The sequence below is a fragment of the Nerophis lumbriciformis genome, linkage group LG01 (assembly GCF_033978685.3).
Source record: "Nerophis lumbriciformis linkage group LG01, RoL_Nlum_v2.1, whole genome shotgun sequence".
Lineage (NCBI taxonomy): Eukaryota > Metazoa > Chordata > Actinopteri > Syngnathiformes > Syngnathidae > Nerophis > Nerophis lumbriciformis.
In genome coordinates, this window is record NC_084548.2 from 55,357,866 (window position 1) to 55,377,827 (window position 19,962).

Sequence of the window (19,962 nt, forward strand, 5' to 3'; positions counted from 1 at the left end):
TGAGACATCGTATATATATATATATATATATATATATATATATATATATATATATATATATATATATATATATATATATATATATATATATATATATATATATATATATATATGTATATATATATATATATATATATATATATATATATATATATATATATATATATATTGCACTGTTTTTTGTTGCAGTTTATTTCAGTATTTATTTATTTCAGTATTATTATTGAAATAAACTGCAACAAAAAAAACAGTGCAATTAACAGTGCAATAAACAGCAATAACAGTACAATACCTTTTAAAGGTGCAATATACACATCATATCTTTCATATAATCGACAGTATTACCGTTTTTCTTTCTTTCTTTCTTTATTTTTTTCCATAACATGGTCACTACTGCCTAGTTTCCCTTGTTATGTTCTTTTTTTTACTGATATATTTTTATTCTTATTTTTCCTTTTTATTTTTATTCTTATTGTTATATTTTCCATTTTATTTCCATTTATACCTCCATTATTTAGTTTTTAAATTATTTTAAATTCTATCCCAATTATGTACACTGCTGCTGGAATTTTAACGTATATTCCGCTCTACCCCTGTATTGAGCACTGTATAACGGATAAACCACATAAACCTTGACTATATATGTATATATATATATATATATATATATATATATATATATATATATATATATATATATATATACTGTATATATATATATATATATATATATATATATATATATACACACACACACACACACACACACATTCTATCAATGTGACCCCCTCGACTCAAAAAATTGCCAAAGTCCGTGTTAATCATGAAGAATTGTCCCAATAATCATGTATAAAAACAAATTAATCACACATTTTTCTTCCATCCTATACACATCTCTATGCTCAAATTACAAAGGTAGTAATGCAAGAATCTGGCTTCTCCAGCCTCCTATTAACTTCAGTTGTATAATCCTAATGTGTGGCTAAAGAATCACACCCAGCCAATATAGGATGGATGATGTGGTTCGACAGCATCTTAAGCCGCTTTTGTAGCATCTGGTCCTACATCTTGTTACACAGTAAACAGTGCAGCAATCTGTTCATAAGAATGTTTGTGTTGGCTGATTTCCAGCAGGATGAGAGCGTATGTACCTGAGGTATGCTGTGGATTCAGTCAGTGGTTCTTTTCACCTGGCACACATTTCCAAACCTGCAGGAGATTCCCACTTCAGAGACATTTCGAGCATGTTGTGTTTGTCTAAGTGGAAGGAGAAAGTCAAAATTACGATTATGCGTTTAAAGCTGTTCGATTTGTGCGATAATTCAGGAGATGCACACGCTGGTGGAATTGTTCTCACAGGAATTTGAATGTTATGAAAGTAATACATACAGTCCAGCATTTTCAGCATATCCTCCATGTTTTTTTGGAACAAGACACTTTTCCCCACGTTGCACACAATATTGTACCCACAATCTCATTAAACAGCAGACACATAAAGTGTTTACATTTATAAGGAGGAACAAGAATGCTGAGTGTTGGGGATCATATATTCTGAATTAGTTATTTATTATTTGGTGATGGGGCAGCATGGTGGAACAGGGGTTAGTGCATGTGCCTCACAATACGAAGGTCCTGAGTAGTCCTGAGTTCAATCCCGGGCTCAGGATCTTTCTGTGTGGAGTTTACATGTTCTCCCCGTTACTGCGTGGGTTCCCTCCGGGTACTCTAGCTTTCTCCCACCGCCAAAAACATGCACCTGGGGATAGGTTGATTGGCAACACTAAATTGGCCCTAGTGTGTGAATGTGAGTGTGAATGTTATCTGTCTATCTGTGTTGGCCCTGCGATGAGGTGGCGACTTGTCCAGGGTGTACCCCGCCTTCCGCCCGAATGCAGCTGAGATAGGCTCCAGCGCCCCCCGTGACCCCAAAAGGGACAAGCGGTAAAAATGGATGGATGGATTATTTGGTGATTGAATACGGTCTATCATCTATTATATATGTTTGTGTATTATATCTGTTAGCTTTATTTCTAATATATTCTGTAAGGGTGCTGAAAAAAAATGTATTAACATCCAAATCGCACTTATTGTTTAATTTCGTTTCTAAATCGGGTAACACTTTAGTATGGGGTACATTTTCACCATTAATTAGTTGCTTATTAAAGTAACAAATACTTAATTTAGAGTTATTTGGACACTAGGGGAACATATAAGGGTTAGGGTTAGGGTTAGGGTTAGGGTTGGGGTTGGGGTTGGAGTTAGGGTTACTAATAAGCAATAATTCTGAGGCTATCGAGGGAATACTCTTAGTTAATGGCTTACTAGTTGTATAATATAATAAGGCATTAATAAGTACTTAATAATGACTAATTAAGAGCCAATATGTTACTAATTACTAAGTCTTGAAAATGTGCGCAGGTCCGCCACTGTAGTCCGTGGTAGTCGATAAGGTTCTTCTTTGTCACTATCTACTTGTTATGGGACATTCATCCTCCGCTGTTGCCATTTCTAATATAAAGTAGCGTTTTCATGACGAGGACTTTTACGAAGCTTACTGCGTGGATTGTTTTCCCGGGATGCAATCGGACTTGACCGGACAAGCCAGGTAAAAACATGATTTAATTATTCAAAGTCAATGAAGGAAAAACAAAAGGCGCTCACAAGGCGGAGACACAAACTTGGCGCAGGGTACAAAAACTAACACTTAGACAGACTATGGACATGAAACAAAAAAATACTTACTGTGGCATGAGCAGAGCATGAAATTAAAACATCAGCATGAAACTATGAACATGAATGAACCTCAATAGAGCAGAGCATGAATCTATGGCATGAAAACTAGCAATGTTGCCAGGCCGACTAACTGGCAAACACAGGCTTAAATAGTCTCTATGATTAAAACAGGTGCATGTGTCCAAATGAGTCAGGTGAAACCAATGAGTCGTCATGGTGACAAAACAAACAAGGAAGCCCAAACAGGAACTAAAAGAGTCCAAAAACCAACAAAACATAACCAAACAAAACAAGACCACAGAACATGACAAGAGTAAAGTTCTAACTTATATCTGTCAGTAGCCTCGCTATGGATGCGCTAAAAACTACCAGTGTGGTGAGTCTACATAATTCACCCACAGAACTTTAGTTATTCGAGAGTTCCGGTCGGACGTTTTTTCACGGGACACATTTCCGTCGTTGTTATTGCACTAGTGAGCCACGGATGAGGAGATGCTGCTCCGTTATTGATTTAAGTAAAGTCTGAATTGTTGTGTACTGAGAAGGGAAGGAGGCGACAACCAAGGCTGAACTGCAGTTAAAAGGTTTATTGAAACCTTTGATGAGTGGGTGGCGTGTGTATGCTACTCTAAGTGAATGGGTGTAGACAATGTGTAAAATTATCTGTGTAAGTGTTACCAGAGGTTGTTGTCTGTGAGTGTTGGATGAATCTTTCGTCGAGTCAAGGAGGCAAGGCGAAGAGGCAGTCCGTAAACAGGCAAGCAGTCGATGGTAGGAGTGTGGCAGCGTAGTCCGTGTCCGAGCATGGGACGAGGATCGAGGAAGGCAGTCATAGATCCGGATGAATGTCGAGAGGCAAAACACGATCACAAATGACGGGGAAGACACTGCGGAAGACACAAGAGACATGAACGAGGGAAACAAGGAAGAGCACAGAGAAGGCGAGCAAAGCACAATGGAGGGAATGCCAGACGTGATGCTTACTGGGAAGATGAACGACATCCTGGCAAAGGTTCCTTGGGTCCGCTGGGCTTTATGTCGCTCCCGCTCATTAGGTCCAGGTGTGCTGATCCGCGATTGCCTGCAGCCTTGTCGCGAGCAGGCGCGTGTCTGGGCACGCTGCCAGCGGAGGTGCCGGCAGACCCAGCTGCCGGGGAAAAGCGGGTTGAGCCCGCGCCGTGACATGAATGTCATTAAACTGTTAGCTCCATCTTTTGACACTTCTTCCACTCTCGTCCTTGCACGCTACACCGCTACAACAAAAATGAGGGGGAGAAGACGCTGTCGAAGATGAGCCACGTACATAAAACCGCCCACAACACGGCACATCCGGAAGCGACTGTCAGAAATATGGTCTGTAAAACATAATCTATGCAACATTTTGACCAAAGAACCACTATTACATGTTATGTAGACCACAAAGAAGTGTTTTCAATTTAGAAAAAAAAAATAAAAATGACCCCTTTAATGCTCCTTATAATCCGGTGCACCTATTGTATGAAAAAAACAACCTAACTGGACCCGCTCATCGGCAGTGCACCTTATAATCCAGTGTGCCCTATGGCCTGGAAAATACAGTGTGTTCACTGAAACATCACCATGACATGTTGACCTGTTTGAAAAAAAAGCCTGTTAGCTGACAAAAATAAAAGTATGTTAGGGAGGGGATAGAGTGTTGTTGTTGTGATGTTCTCATAGTACATCATGTTGAAAAAGTCCTTATGATAGCTGGTGTCAGATTTATGGGCTTGAGATCAGGGACAGGCAGCAGGCAATGATCATACCACATCCTTTTTTTCTGTGGTTGCAAAACATGAGTCAAAGAAGTCTATATCTGAAATAAAATAAAAATCGCAATGACTTTTATGGATTACTCGATTGGGGGAAGGGATACAAACAGTAATCCCAGGGTGGCCATTACGCGTTTGCAATAAGACCCAAAACCCAGACAATCCTGCAACATCCATCAACATCGTTCGGTATTGATTCTCCCATCTGGCAATAATTTGTTGGCTCAGCTCTTCGACTAATCCCCAACACACCTCAGAAGGGAAACTAGGAAATCAGGTGTCGAGAAAGCCTGACGACTGGCGACTGGTGTGTGCGGAGGGATGATACTTTTCATACACCCACACAGCAGCATGCTGATCCCCAGAGGGCTGCTTTCTCCATCCTTTTTTGTTCATGGTGCTCTAAAAGAAAGTGGCACCACTCACAATGACCTGGTTTCTGTCCTCCCAAGTGCACTCATGAACTAAGATCACATACTCCTCCATTCTGTTTCATTCATGAGTATTATATAAACATAGACAGCATGGAGATGTATCTTTCATCACATGACTGTACTATTGGTCAATAATGCTTCTGTTCAAAAGGCATTGTAGTTCTGAGTGAAGCCTAACAGGAAGAGGACTTACATGCATGGCGGTGTTTTATGATGTATTTACAATTATGGTTACAGTATGGTTGGAGGCAGATGTTACTGGTACTGTATGTAAGGCTGTGTGGATGGTTTTATAGAGGACCTCCTGTGCAAAACCAACGTTTCTTACCTTTTGATACCTGTTTTTGTGTATTTAGAATCTGCAAAAGTCCAGAAAATGCAAAATCAAACCAAGGAGGCTTTTGCGAGGATATTTTTAAAACAATTTTGCCTTCCTTCATGCTTCCCCAAACGTTTGGAATTTGCCCAATTTGTGACATTTTTCACAAGTGTGACATCAGCGAATATCTCCATATATGGTAAGGATTTATCCAAAGTGCTTTGTGCAAGTCCGCCATTGAAGTCTGAAGCTGTTAGCTGTTAGCTGTTAAGCTCTTTCTCTTTCTCTATCCTCCTTGTCGATGTCGTAGATCACAACATAATGATCTCCAAACTGAGAAAATATGGTTTTAATAGTATGTCACTTTCTTGGATGTTGAGCTATCTATCAGGAAGATCACAGAGAGTGTGTTTTAATGGTAGCCTATCTGAATGCAAGTACAATTACTGCGGCGTGCCTCAATTAAGTTGCTTAGGTCCTTTACTTTTTATTATTTTAACTAATGATCTTCCTTGTGTTACAACAAACACCAATATGGTTATGTATGCAGATGACACAACTCTATGTAGTACTGCCTCTACCTTAAATGACCTAGAAAATCACTTAAATCAAGACCTGGAGAGAGTGTCACGCTGGATAAATGATAGTAAACTTGTTGTAAAAATTGACAAAACAAAAAGCATTCTTTTTGGATCCAGGCATATGCTTGTTGATGACTCTCAGCTTCATATTTCAATGTCAGATATACCCATTGAGCAGGTCAAAAAAGCGAAACTGATAGGTGTGCTATTAGACAGTCAACTGTCATGGTCCCATCATATTGATGGTATTTTAATGAAAATGGGAAGAGGTTTAGCCATGGTCAGGAAGTGCTCCACCTTCTTGACATCCTCAACAATGGGTCAAGTCATACAGTCCTTGGTTTTCTGTCATCTTCATTATTGTCCTATAATATGGTCCGCTACAACTAAGTCTGACATGAACAAACTGCAACTTGTTCAGAACAGAGCGACTAGACTGGTACTTAAATATTCTTTGCGCACTAATATTAATTTATGCATTCACACCTGTCCTGGTTGTCTGTTGAACAAAAGATGCATTGTAGTCTCCTTATGTTCTTTAGAACTATAATTTTAGATCAATCACCAGATTACTTTTACAAACAGTTTTTAAAATCAACTAACACACATATTCATGACACTAGGAATAACAGCAATGGCTTCCTGCTCCCAGGACCAATCTCCTCCATCATACAGTTAAGTATGGATGTACAAACGTATATCATTCTGGAATCGGTTGCCATCTCATATTAATCTCTCACTAAGTAAATTGTCAATCAAGACAGCTTTGAAGATACACCTATTGCAGCTGTCCACATGACGTGAATTTGTAATACTTGGTTTTTAGCTTTTTTATCTTATGTTGTATTTTTCCATTGTATAATGTTTGGTAATGCATGTATTCTTTGTATTTTTATTTGGACGGCGTGGCGCAGTGGAAGAATGGCCGTGCGCGACCCGAGGGTCCCTGGTTCAATCCCCACCTAGTACCAACCTCGTCATGTCCGTTGTGTCCTGAGCAAGACACTTCACCCTTGCTCCTGATGGGTGCTGGTTAGCGCCTTGCATGGCAGCTCCCTCCATCAGTGTGTGAATGTGTGTGTGAATGGGTAAATGTGGAAGTAGTGTCAAAGCGCTTTGAGTACCTTGAAGGTAGAAAAGCGCTATACAAGTACAACCCATTTTTTATTTTTTTATTTTGTATGCTCCTATATGAACCCCAGGAAGACTAGCAGTCGCCTTGGCGTCAGCTAATGGGGATCCATTCAATAAACAATAAACAATACATGCACATGCATCTTCTGCTGTTGCCATTTCTAATACAAAGTAGCGTATAGTTCTAATTCATCCATATAGAAGCGCTAAAAACCATAACATGGATGACGGGTAGAAGACAGTTAAAGTGGAGGCACGAAAATAAGACTGTCCACAAAACGACGCATCTTGAAGAGACAGTCCGCAAGCAGTTTGAGGATGGTCTGTAATATGACAAAATCTATGCAACATTTTAATCAAAGAACAACCATTACAAGTTTTGTAGACGACAATAAAGTGTTTTAAATGTCAAAGTCATGTTACAAATCTGTCATGATTACAGTTTATAGAAAAATATTGTCTTTGATGCAGTCCAAGTGTTAGCCCTCTGGAAAACAGTTAAACACATTTGTATTTTACACCCCAATGATAGTTGTTAACGCAGTAACATGTACAGGCTTAACTTATAGTACAGGCTCCATTGGTTCCATGACCAAGCTTAAAACTTAAAGCATTTGTATCTCAAATCAAAGTCGGCTGTTGAAAAATTAGACAAGCACAATGTTTACAAGTAACCTGCCTTTTAAAAAGAAAAATTAACTTTTAGATAAGAAATATTGAATGGAAAAACCATACAACAGAATGTACTACAAACAATTGCAGTTGTTCTATAAAGTAATGGACTTCTATGGTATCTCCTTTGAAATGCTTCGTCGTCAAACACACCATGAGCAGCTTCTCCTTATTTACATGGATGAATGTCCATAATTTAGCTATTATTTCAACACTCTTGCTCGCGCAAAAGCTGGCTCTTAAGTAATGTGCAGACGAGCAGTGCTGCGCTCGAACTTCCTTTCCACATGGTCGGTGGTCATGTTTTTGATTATTTCTTCAAGTCAATGAATATTATCCACTTCTTCTTCTCAGCACTGTCCTTCACACTCACTTGCTTATACGCCATTGTTAGATAACAAACTGTGTCAACCTCTAGCTAAAAGCTAACGTTAAAGAGTAGGACCTGAATTTTAGGCGGACATCTTACGGGGTTCACTCTGACATTCACTACACCCTCTAGCGATGAGGAGGCTTGTAACTCAAATTTATGCTCACAACTTAATGCATTACAAAAAGCCAAGAGACAGATTGTATCTCAAAAATACTCGTAAGTTGAGGTACCCCTGTATATTGTTTTTGCTAAATTTGATACACCAGATTTGACCTTCTGGTATTGTATAATAATAAACCTTGTGCTGTTAAAAACCTGCCGCCCAGTACAAGCGAATCATTGAATTGTGTAAAGATAATGTTATTATAAGTAAAAGCCACAACACTTGCATGTATTTCTTTGCTTTTTATGTCTACTCAGAACAATTTGTCCATACTCTTTAGAATTTAATAGACATCCGAGCTTGTGATTTCACATTATGCGGTTATGGTGGATGAATAGCCAATGGTATTAGTTCAAAGGATAAACGCAGTTCAAAGGATAAACGCAGTGATGGGTAAGTTACTTGGAAAATGTAGTAAGCTAAGCTACAAGTTACTCTCGATTAAATGGAAGCTATCCCCGGAGAATTGTTGCAAGCTAAACAACAAGCTACACGGCAAAAGTAACTTGCTACATCAAAGCTACATTTAACGGCATTTATATCTATAGCCCCAAATGTATAATATCAATGTTAATGTAACTGCGAGTGAACAAATGGACCCAATACTCTTAACTATCTGTCGTTTAGCTGGGGGGCAGCCTTCAACTACCTCTAGGGGTCCACGCACCCCACTGTATGTTTTTATTTTTGTTTGCCTTTTCTTTGGCACATCCCTATAATGTTATTAATTTTCTCTACCTACAGTAAAAAAACAAAAAACAGCATCTACCAGAGGTAATAACTAAAAATTAAGGTTTTGGGCATTTCTTTCTCCAAACGCAAAAGCATGTCTAAATATGACCAAAGACATGCATTATTGTGGGTTTCCTGATGTCATCTTAATCAGTAAAGGAAAAATCTAATCTGCGGGAGATAATTCCTCTGCTATTTTCAAGTATGTTGGTTTTTTTTGGACTCGTCAGCTTTCAGCGTCCCTCTGTCTCTGACTCCCTCATTGTCATGTGACATGAGTATGTGTCTGTTATGATTTTGCTTACCAGTTTTGATAACCCGCCTTATCTTGCCTCTGATTGGCCAGTCCGTAATGTTTTGCCCTAACCTTAGCTCGGGGGAGGCAGTCCGAATCCAGAGGGGGATCCAGGGAAGTGAGGCGCACAGCTCACTTCCAAGGCGACGGAAGATACTGCGGGAACAGGGAAACGACAGGAACAAGTGACCACAAGGAGCAGAGGAATACAGAGAGCAAACACAGGAGAGGAACCAGAGACGCAAAGCTTACTGTCGGACAGAGAACTACGTTCTGGCGCTGGATTGTCGGCTGCGTTGGTCTTTATGCTGTTGAGCCTCATTAGATCCAGGTGCGGAGATTGCACATTGTGTAGGCCGTGTAGGCGCGTGGCCGCGGTCTGAGCGAGAAGCGCAGGGGCGTGTCCGGCGGAGCTTTGAATGACGTTATGTGCGTGCGTCGTAACAGATACGTCATCAATTGCGACCTGGTCCCCACTTTGTGAATGGATTAACCTGAAACTAACGAGGGGAATTTTTAAGCATTGCTTTTAAATTGGCAGTTTGATTGGTAGCTGGATGTGTGACCATGTCCACCTTCCCTCTATCTCCAAAACATTGTTCTATGCATGGCATTCAAAATACTAAATTGCCAATGTGACAATGCCCTTTTGTCAGCACAGTGGGCTGACTATTGAGCGGAGGTTAGAGTTCTTACAATTATCTCTGAGAGTTGGCCTGTGGGAAATGTGGTAATGGAGATGTAGTCAAGGGAAGGGAATCATGAGCGTTAATCACAGTGAAAACATGCACACTTTGAACTGTTTGTCCTTTAATGGAAATAGGATAAGCCATTAGAGAACAGAGAAGATGTGTTTTAACAATCATTTTGGGTTTACGGTACTGTAAAATGCATCACATAAAAATGAGAATAGGCCCTTTTTGTTGTATACAAGAATGTTCACAATCCACATAAAACTGTCTCAATAATGACTTCTGGTAACATTTTAATTGTTTTGTGTTCCTCTCGTCTTGTAAATAATTAAATCCTCGATTTTGAAGTTACCGCTGTGCCTAATTATAGGTTTTTATTTTCTACAGTGAATAATGAAGAATATATAAATTAGATCCTTAGGGACTTGCAGCATGGCGGGAAACTAAGTACAAAATGGGGGTGGTGAATTAGAGCTGGTGTAGATTTTAATAGTTAGCTTTAGGTGTCCTCATAGCTCAGAGTCAACCTCATAAAAGGGGTTTCTTTTAATTCAAACTTACCTGTCCTGATTCACTCGCTGGAGTGCTGATGTTCCAGATCCTCAAGGGGGTTTTGTGTACCTGAAATCTAATGGGCCGTGATAAAGCAAGTGTCAGGTGGTGCAATGCTGGAGGCAGATGTACCAGTGACTAAAATGAGGCTCTTTAAAGAGCTCAGTTATCCAGAGAAACTTTTTTGTCGCTGTAAAGAAGTCAGACCAAGGACTGTTTTCATTGCTGGACTCTAGAAAGACGTTCCGCAGCCTCCGAAGCAGAACCTCCAGGTTCTGTATTGCTGTAAGACTCTTGAACGCATCATAATTATCCCCTCAACTCCCCCCAAAATGGATTAACTTGCTGGAATAAAAAAGAAACGTGGATGCATATGAAAAAGTGCAATATATTTATCTGTACAGTAACTTATTCATTATTTATATATGCACCTTATTGCTTTTTTTATTCTGCACTACCATGAGCTGATGTAACGAAATTGCGTTCTTATCTGTACTGTAAAGTTCAAATTTGAATGACGATACAAAGGAAGTCTAAGTCTAAGTCTAAGTCACTAAATCGTGGGAAAAGAATGGGTGGTTGTACATCAAGTGGTCCACATCAGATTACAACATTCAGGTCACAGACCTGATGGATGAAATCATAAATCGTGGATAGGATTTACAACAAAATGGATTTATGAATGATGGATGGACAAATAAAATGCTTTATTAAATGCATGCTGTATTTACATTTCCACCAACTTTGACACAACGTTTTTGGACAGGATTAAAAAAACGTCATTGTCATAAATATATTGTGGACTGTAAGTGCAGTTTTCCTTCGTCACTCGAGCTATGATCTGTCTGCTTTACTCTATCGCGTTTTTTCAAAATGTAATTTGTATTTATTAATTTTTTTCTACAAAATTCACACAGAATCTTAAACCATATAATAAAATAAAATAGAGCAACACCAACCCTGACCCTGATCTTATTAAGTAAATACAAACATTTACAAAGCTATTGAGAAGACATACAAAACTAAAAAAAGTAAAATAAATACATGATAAATGATAATAATAATTTATGTCAAACAATTAAAACAATGAGTAATTAAATAATTGTGATCTGTAATTGATTTTATTAATCTCTCTTTTTACTCGCATCAATTCAAGATATTGGATGAATTCTTATGATTTATCCATCTATCTACACAAGATCTATACTTCCATCCATCCATCCATTTTCTATTTCTCTCCCTATTAAAAATAGATATCCACATACATTCATGAAAAATAAACAGATGGATTGGTTATAGGATAGGTTAGATGGACCAAATGATACATGGATTAATGACTGTTGGGTGGACAGAAGAATGGATGGATTTGTGGGATGTGGATAGAAAATTGATGGATGGAAGAATTTGCTAATTCTGAACAGACATATGGAGAACTAAAAGGACAAATCGTTCATAAATGCTAGGTGGACTAGAGGTATGTACAGAATTTATGAATGGTGGAAGAACAGAGAATTGGATGAAACGGACAAAAGGATGACGAAAGTGGTCATAAGTGAAAGCATCTTGATAAAAGACGTTTGATGTTGGCTGTCGAGCCAACTCTTGTCAGCATGTGTAGCAGTATCAAAGATGCCTCATTAAACTGCTGCTCTGACTTTCATTCCCTTTTGATAAGAGCGCCATTCCTCTGCTCATCTATTTCAGGACACAGATTCACTTCACAGTGGCTATTGATTTCACAGCATCAAATGGTGAGTGTTGCATTTACTGTGCTGACTTCATGTGCTGCTTTCTTCTCTGATCACCGTCATTCTTCCATCCATCCATTTGCTACCGCTTGTCCCTTTTGGGGTGCTGGAGCCTATCTCAGTTGCATTCGGGCGGAAGGTGGGGTACACCCTGGACAAGTCGCCACCTCATCACTCGGCCAACACAGATAGACAGACAACATTCACACACTAGGGCCAATTTAGTGTTGTCAATCAACCTATCCCCGTCGTCTTTTACTAAATTCCTGAATTGATTTTGCGTTTTGTTTTCTTTTGCCACCATATTCTTTATATTAAAAATAAGGCTTAAAATACCTATACCAGTGTCTGACAAGTTGTTTCTTTTGCAAAATACCAAACCTACAATATGCTATGTGAAATATAGGTGAAGATATTTTACATCCCATTCCATGCAGAAAAGTAATCGGAGATACTTAAACTTAAAGGGGACCTACGATGTTTTAATAATCACTTCCTTGTGGTCTAGCTAATATGCATTGGATATTGCTGGGTTGCAATCACGTGACTTAGAGGCACTTCCGGGTTTCAGGCGATTGTCTAATGCAGTGTTTTTCAACCACTGTGCTGTGAGATACTGTCTGATGTGCCGTGGGAGATTATGTAATTTCACCTAATTGGGTTAAAAATATTTTTTGCAAACCAGTAATTATAACCCGCAAATAATGTGCCGTTGTTGAGTGTCGGTGCTGTCTGGAGTGCGGCAGAGTAACCGTGTAATACTCTTCCATATCAATAGGTGGCAGCAGGTAGCTAAATGCTTTGTAGAAGTCGGGAACATGGTTTGTCGTGATCACAATATGCAGATGACAGTGGGAGGCAGCGTGCAGGTAAAAAGGTATCTCATGCTTCAACCAAAAATAAACAAAAGGCGAGTGCCGCTAAGAAAAGGCATTGAAGCTTAGGGATGGCTATGCAAAACGAAACTAAAACTGAACTGGCTGCAAAGTAAACAAAAACAGAATGCTGGACGACAGCAAAGACTTACAGTGTGTGGAGCAGCAGACGGCATCCACAAAGTACATCCGTACATGACATGACAATCAACAACAAAATAGGAGCGCAAAACAAAAGGATTAAAACACTACAAAGAAAGCACCAAAAAACTCGTGATGTGACAGGTCGTGACAGTACACCTACTTTAAGACGAGCTATAGTGATGCATGGTTGGTTATGGTTGGAATTTATATCCAACAATTGCGAGAATGACTTTTTACTGTCAATATCGGCCGCTGAGTTTCATTTTTTTATGTTTTCTGCTATATGTGTGCCTCGGGATTTTTTCAATGAAAAAAATGTGCCTTGGCTCAAAAAAGGTTGAAAAACACTGGTCTAGTGTCCAATTAGGCTACTGTTTATTTACCTCGATCAATGCCAAATTTGGCGTATTTTGAAAGGTTTAGAGGCAAAAATACAAGTGATCATGAACAAATATTTGAAATCGGATGGAGTGGATTTATACACTCTTAAGAAAAATAATTCTGCCCTCAAACATTAACTATATAGTAGAGAATACATTTGATTGCATCACAGAACGTTTCTCAAACAAATCAAATGTTCAAACAGACTTTACAAAGCGATCACTGCAGACACAAGTATTGTCTGTTTGTATTCCGCACTTTCGTTTTTCTTTGACTTTGTTACCTTTTTTCAGGACTCTGAGAGCTTTTTCCTATCTCTCTATTTTCAAATAGAGATTGGAACACCGTAAAACAGGACAGCAATACGGCATTTTCTGCTCAAACTCTTCACTCACTCTCACTCGTTTTAATCCTGCGCTCAAGCTGGTTGATCATTGTGTGACTTAAGCACTGAAGAAAAACAATGGACGTGACCTCATATGCAACCCAGCAATACTTTAGTGTAAATAATGCTTACATTTTCCCCCACACTCATTTGTGTGCTGCGTTCCATTTACCTCAGAAGTTGGAAGTCGGAGCTAGGAATGACGTCATACCCGATTTGTGAGCGTTCCAGTTACAATGTCAGAAATCGAGATGGCCACATCCACAAAAAATATTTGTGCGCTTCCCTTGTCTGAATATAAACAACTTATGGGAAAATATGCACTCTCTCTGCAACCTTCAAACACGATGTATGGAGAGGAAACCCGAACTGTATTGTTAGCGATGTACAGTGTATATACCACTTGAAATAAATGCAGTTTACGCCATAGTGACGTTACCATATATAAACAATACATTCTATATGATTGATTTACTGCGACAAAAACTAATAGAAGTTCTAATAACGGATATTTCAAAAGCGGATATCATTGTTTCCATCTAGAGCAGCCATCATTGAAACGAACTAGGTGGTGGTGAGAATGCTCCGACTTTCCGAGTTGAAATTCCGATTAGGAACTCGGAAATTCCGACTTGCCAGTACAAATGGAACACACCAATACAACCCACGGTACTTTCTGCCATGTATTAAATCCAATAATTACATGCTCCCTAAATTATTATTTTTAAAAAACCACAAAACTTGCATATTGGTTAATTTCCATCATCCCATTTAGTATGTGCATATTTTTATTAAGGAATCTGTTAGTTTGAGCCCATTTTGAGGGCCTCGCATCAACGATTCTGACTTCTCCTGACTTGACAGGAAATCCGTCCCAGTCCACTTCCCTCCACTACATGAACCCGTACCAGATGAATGCCTACGCCATGGCCCTGAAGGCGGTGGGGGAGATCATCCAGGACTATGACAGCGATAAGATGTTCCCTGCCTTAGGATTTGGTGCTAAACTGCCCCCTGACGGGAGGGTCTCTCATGAGTTCCCTCTAGTGAGTCAACTCAGGTCTTCATTTAGTTCTCGCTCTCTTGTCATTTTTTGTTTTGCAACATCTGATCCAAGAATCTGCACAAAACCAAACATGTATTTGAGTGTTTCAAACATTTTAATACCCTCATCAACATGTATGCTTGGACAAGCACAGATCTGTGTACTTTATACACGCAGTATGCATAAAGTGGAGTAAATTAAATTGATCTTTTATAGTGTAAATTACTTTCTGCTAGGCTGACTGATTCTGGAATCAATTTGGCTTCTCTCAGCCAGCTAATGTGCTTTGGCTGCTGATTGTACAAGCTAATGAGAGGCTGTCTACAGGGTAACGTCAGCATCACTCCATGTTTCCATTAGAATCAACAAATTAAGATTCATCACACCATATAATTGAAGGCTCACTCTTTGCTCTTCCACTTCTGCAAGTTTCACCCCTGAGTGGAATATACATTATTTATGTGCAATTACATACTGTATTTGCATTTTTACCAACTTTGACACAAAGTTTCTGGACAGGATTGAAAAACAAAAATATTGTCATAATTTATACATGTTGGGGACTATAACTATGTACAGTCGTCCCTTGTCAATTTTGCGGCTTTACTCTATTGCAGTTTTTAAAAATATATATAAAACTATGGTAACACTTTAGTATGTGGAACATATTCACCATTAATTAGTTGCTTATTAAAATTAGTAACATATTGGCTCTTAATTATTCATTATTATGTACTTATTAATGCCTTATGCTGCATGACCTTATTATACAACCAGTAAGCCATTAACTAAGATTCTTCCCTTAATAACCTCAGAATTATTGCTTATTGGTAACCATAATCCTAACCCTAACCCTTATATGTTCCCCTAGTGTCCAAATAACTCAAAATTAACTCTTTGTTATTTAGAATATGTTCCCTATACTAATGTGTTACCAAAAATATATATTAAAAAAAAAATATATATATATATATATTACGGTTCTTCCCTGTTTCGTTTGACTCCAACCTATAATAAGTCAAACATTTGCATATTTAAGCAAACCTTAGGAATCGTTGGCCTTAATTAAGCATTTTCAAGGGTTGGATAATTGGACTTAAGATAACCAAGATAATGTAATGTGTTGATTTGCAGATCATCATCATCGAACAAGTGTCAGTATTTTTCCAGATTATAGGCTGTGTTTAACGGGGATGATGAGTTTCGTCTTTTCCGAGTTATAAATGTTACAATGTAGGATACTCGTGTCAAACAATGCCATAGCGTCAAATCGTAATGTTTATGCATTTGGGCTTGAGCTTGCACGCAGTTGTTGATGCCTCTGCCTGCAGTATTTTGTAGTCTTTTTCTTTTTTTTTTTGCAAGATTGGCTTTGTTGGGACATCACAGTGAGGTAGACATACCTATTTGGACATTACGTAAAACTATCAGCCAAAGGGGGAGGAGCCGTAAGACTGTGTTGCCTTTTGCCTGGAGTTTGTGTTATGAATTATCCTCTAATGCCCTCCTACTTGCTCTGATGTCTATACAATAAATATGTCCTTGTTTATTTGTCTTTACGACACTTTACACGGGACTGCTTTGTCAAGATGGTCCAGTATAAACATTTTTTTAGTCGCTAAACTCTGACGTAAAAAGATGGCAACATTGCGACTTGGTTTGAGGAAACCCAAGAAAAAGTAGAAACAAGTAATATTTTCATCTAATCTTGGCAAGTGCACAATAACAACGATTTGCACATTCAGTGACCTAAATGCTGGTAAAAGCAGCTTTTTTTATGTAGCGTGTGTATCGATTGGAGAGTGTGCAGTTGTATCAAATGTTTTGACCTGGGTGAACCTATATGATGTTTATGAAGTTAATTTTTGACCTTGTCTGGAAAGAAAATAGCAGTGACGTTTGTCTTTTAAGATATATATATATTTAGCAGTGTACATTTTTAAAAGATTCATTCGAATATGTGAGGGTGTGGCGTGGTTGTATTTGCAATCTGGGAACGCCGCCACTGATGAACATCTTGCAGACCTATGCAGAAATTAAGTTTAATTACTTTGAAGCAAAATTTGCACACAATTGACACCAAAGCAAATCCAATACATATACCGTATTTTTCGGACTATAAGTCGCAGTTTTTTTCATAGTTTGTCCAGTGCGACTTATATATGTTTTTTTTCCTTTTTTATTATGCATTTTCAGCAGGTGCGATGTATACTCCGGTGCGATTTATACTTCGAAAAATACGGTAATCTAGATTACAAGTGTTTTGAAATGTAAGTTAAAATCATCACAGGTCCCTTTAATATCTGTGTGTGAGTCTATAGTACCATACAGCATGTCTTGTTTTCTATTACCGTATTTTTCGGACTATAAGTCGCAGTTTTTTTCATAGTTTGGCCGGGGGTGCGACTTATACTCAGGAGCGATTTATGTGTGAAATTAATAACACATTACCGTAAAATATCAAATAATATTATTTAGCTCATTCACGTAAGAGACTATGGTCATGAGCTTTGGGTTATGACCGAAAGGACAAGATCACGGGTACAAGCGGCCGAAATGAGTTTCCTGCGCCGGGTGGCAGGGCTCTCCCTTAGAGATAGGGTGAGAAGCACTGTCATCCGCGGGGAGCTCAAAGTAAAGCCGCTGCTCCTCCACATCGAGAGGAGCCAGATGAGGTGGTTCGGGCATCTGGTCAGGATGCCACCCGATCGCCTCCCTCGGGAGGTGTTTAGGGCACGTCCGACCGGTAGGAGGCCACGGGGAAGACCCAGGACACGTTGGGAAGACTATGTCTCCCGGCTGGCCTGGGAACGCCTCGGGATCCCCCGGGAAGAGCTGGACGAAGTGGCTGGGGAGAGGGAAGTCTGGGCTTCCCTGCTTAGGCTGCTGCCCCCGCGACCCGACCTCGGATAAGCGGAAGAAGATGGATGGATGGATGGATGGACGGACGTAAGAGACTAGACGTATAAGATTTCATGGGATTTAGCGATTAGGAGTGACAGATTGTTTGGTAAACGTATAGCATGTTCTATATGTTATAGTTATTTGAATGACTCTTACCATGATGTGTTACGTTAACATACCAGGCACATTCTCAGTTGGTTATTTATGTGTCATATAACGTACACTTATTCAGCCTGTTGTTCACTATTCTTCATTTATTTTAAATTGTCTTTCAAATGTCTATTCTTTGTGTTGGGTTTTATCAAATGCATTTCCCCAAAAAATGCGACTTATACTCCAGTGCGACTTATATATGTTTTTTCCTTCTTTATTATGCATTTTCGGCCGGTGCGACTTATACTCCGTAGCGACTTATACTCCGAAAAATACGGTGTTATGTTTACTACGGTATATTGGTTAACATGAGTGTAACGGTGACTATATAGGTGATGAGAGCTGATAGCTGATGGCAGTCTTGTTAGCAGTAAGTGGCGTGTCATCGACTCTCAACGAGTCCTGCTATGTCTATCTGTTGTCTTGTGACATTACTCATGTCAAATGCTCACAAATGTGAAGATATTATGCGGAGTTATTGATGAGGCAGGAGTTGAACCGCTTCAAAAAGTTGCTCTGCCAAAAGTTGGTTAACTTGATTATCGCTGTAAAGATAGTGCCGGGTTGTTGGCATTGTTTAACTTTATTCCGGAAACGGGATAAAGTCCATCATCTCGGTGTCCATCATCTCGGATCGCCTTAACATATTGATAGAAAATAAGACACATACTGCACTGTATTACACATAAAATCTAAAACTTTAAAACTAGATTCAGGCCAACAATATGTAGAATATGTTTGTGATGTACAGAAGCCACAGTATTCAAACCCCATATGGCAATAGACATGCAGTTATACACATATTTACCGTATTTTTCGGAGTATAAGTCGCACCAGAGTATAAGTCGCACCTGCCGAAAATGCATGATAAAGAAGGAAAAAAACATATATAAGTCGCACTGGAGCCCGGCCAAACTATGAAAAAAACTGTGACTTATAGTCCGAAAAATACGGTACCACACTATAACAGTAAATATGTGTGCATTGCTCATCTGCATCAGATGCATAACAATAATAAAGGAAAAGGGAACAGGAATAACAATTACAATTGTGCTGTAAAAAAAGAGGAAAACAATCAAAAATAATTTGCTTAATAATTTCAGCAATTTAACACCAAAAACCTGATTTACTAAGATCTAAATGCCTGGCGCTAAACAGTGTGTGCAATCTATAAAGTAGCAAGTACTATTTGTGACCGTGCTGCGTACGATTTATAAACACTGCGTGTGCAATTGTATAGTGGTGCAGTGTGCCTTATTTAAATGAGGATTTTGTGTGTACATCACCACGAAGACGCTGTCATTTATTTCACATTCATGTTATCATGCTCCTAACTGTGGTGTTTTGCTATATTTTCAAACATGCAGGAGACATCTACCACTTTTTATGGGCATTTACAAGCAATGAAACAAAGAAACCACTTTTTTTTTTGCATCTGAAGGTGCACTCATTGGAGAAAAGCTGCACTTATTCCTCTCAAGACGCTAAAAAATTGCATACCATAAGAAGTTTTTTTCAAATAACAAATATTTTAATAATACACAGGGTGATTCAAAAAGAATACGCCAAAATCATCACACATTTATTCAGTTCTAAAGTATTGTAATAGACTGAATCAATGGTCATTTGATACAGGAGTTATCCATGATCGTGTTACAATTTCACCGTTGTGGTCGTGTAATCTTTTCGCCGCCGTTCAATTGTAGGAAGACCACGTGTTTATTTACCCTCAAAATGGTGACTCCTCAACAGAAGGCATTTTGTGTGCTTAAGTTTGCGAAAACAAATGCTATTGTCACGGTGCAGCGTGCTTTTAGAACAGAATTTGGCATTGATCCACCCCATCGTGAGAGCATT

At 38.9% G+C, this 19,962-nt stretch overlaps 1 protein-coding gene across 2 annotated transcripts in view; it reads left to right on the forward strand.

Annotated features, from left to right (window-relative positions):
• Positions 1 to 19,962, forward strand: part of cpne5a (copine Va) — a 217,765-nt gene that overhangs the window by 167,076 nt on the left and 30,727 nt on the right. For both annotated transcript variants that reach the window (XM_061987293.2, XM_061987300.2), the window contains 2 exons: positions 12,175 to 12,221; positions 14,868 to 15,049. In XM_061987293.2, the coding sequence (XP_061843277.1) occupies positions 12,175 to 12,221; positions 14,868 to 15,049 (229 nt within the window). The remainder of the gene's footprint in view (positions 1 to 12,174; positions 12,222 to 14,867; positions 15,050 to 19,962) is intronic.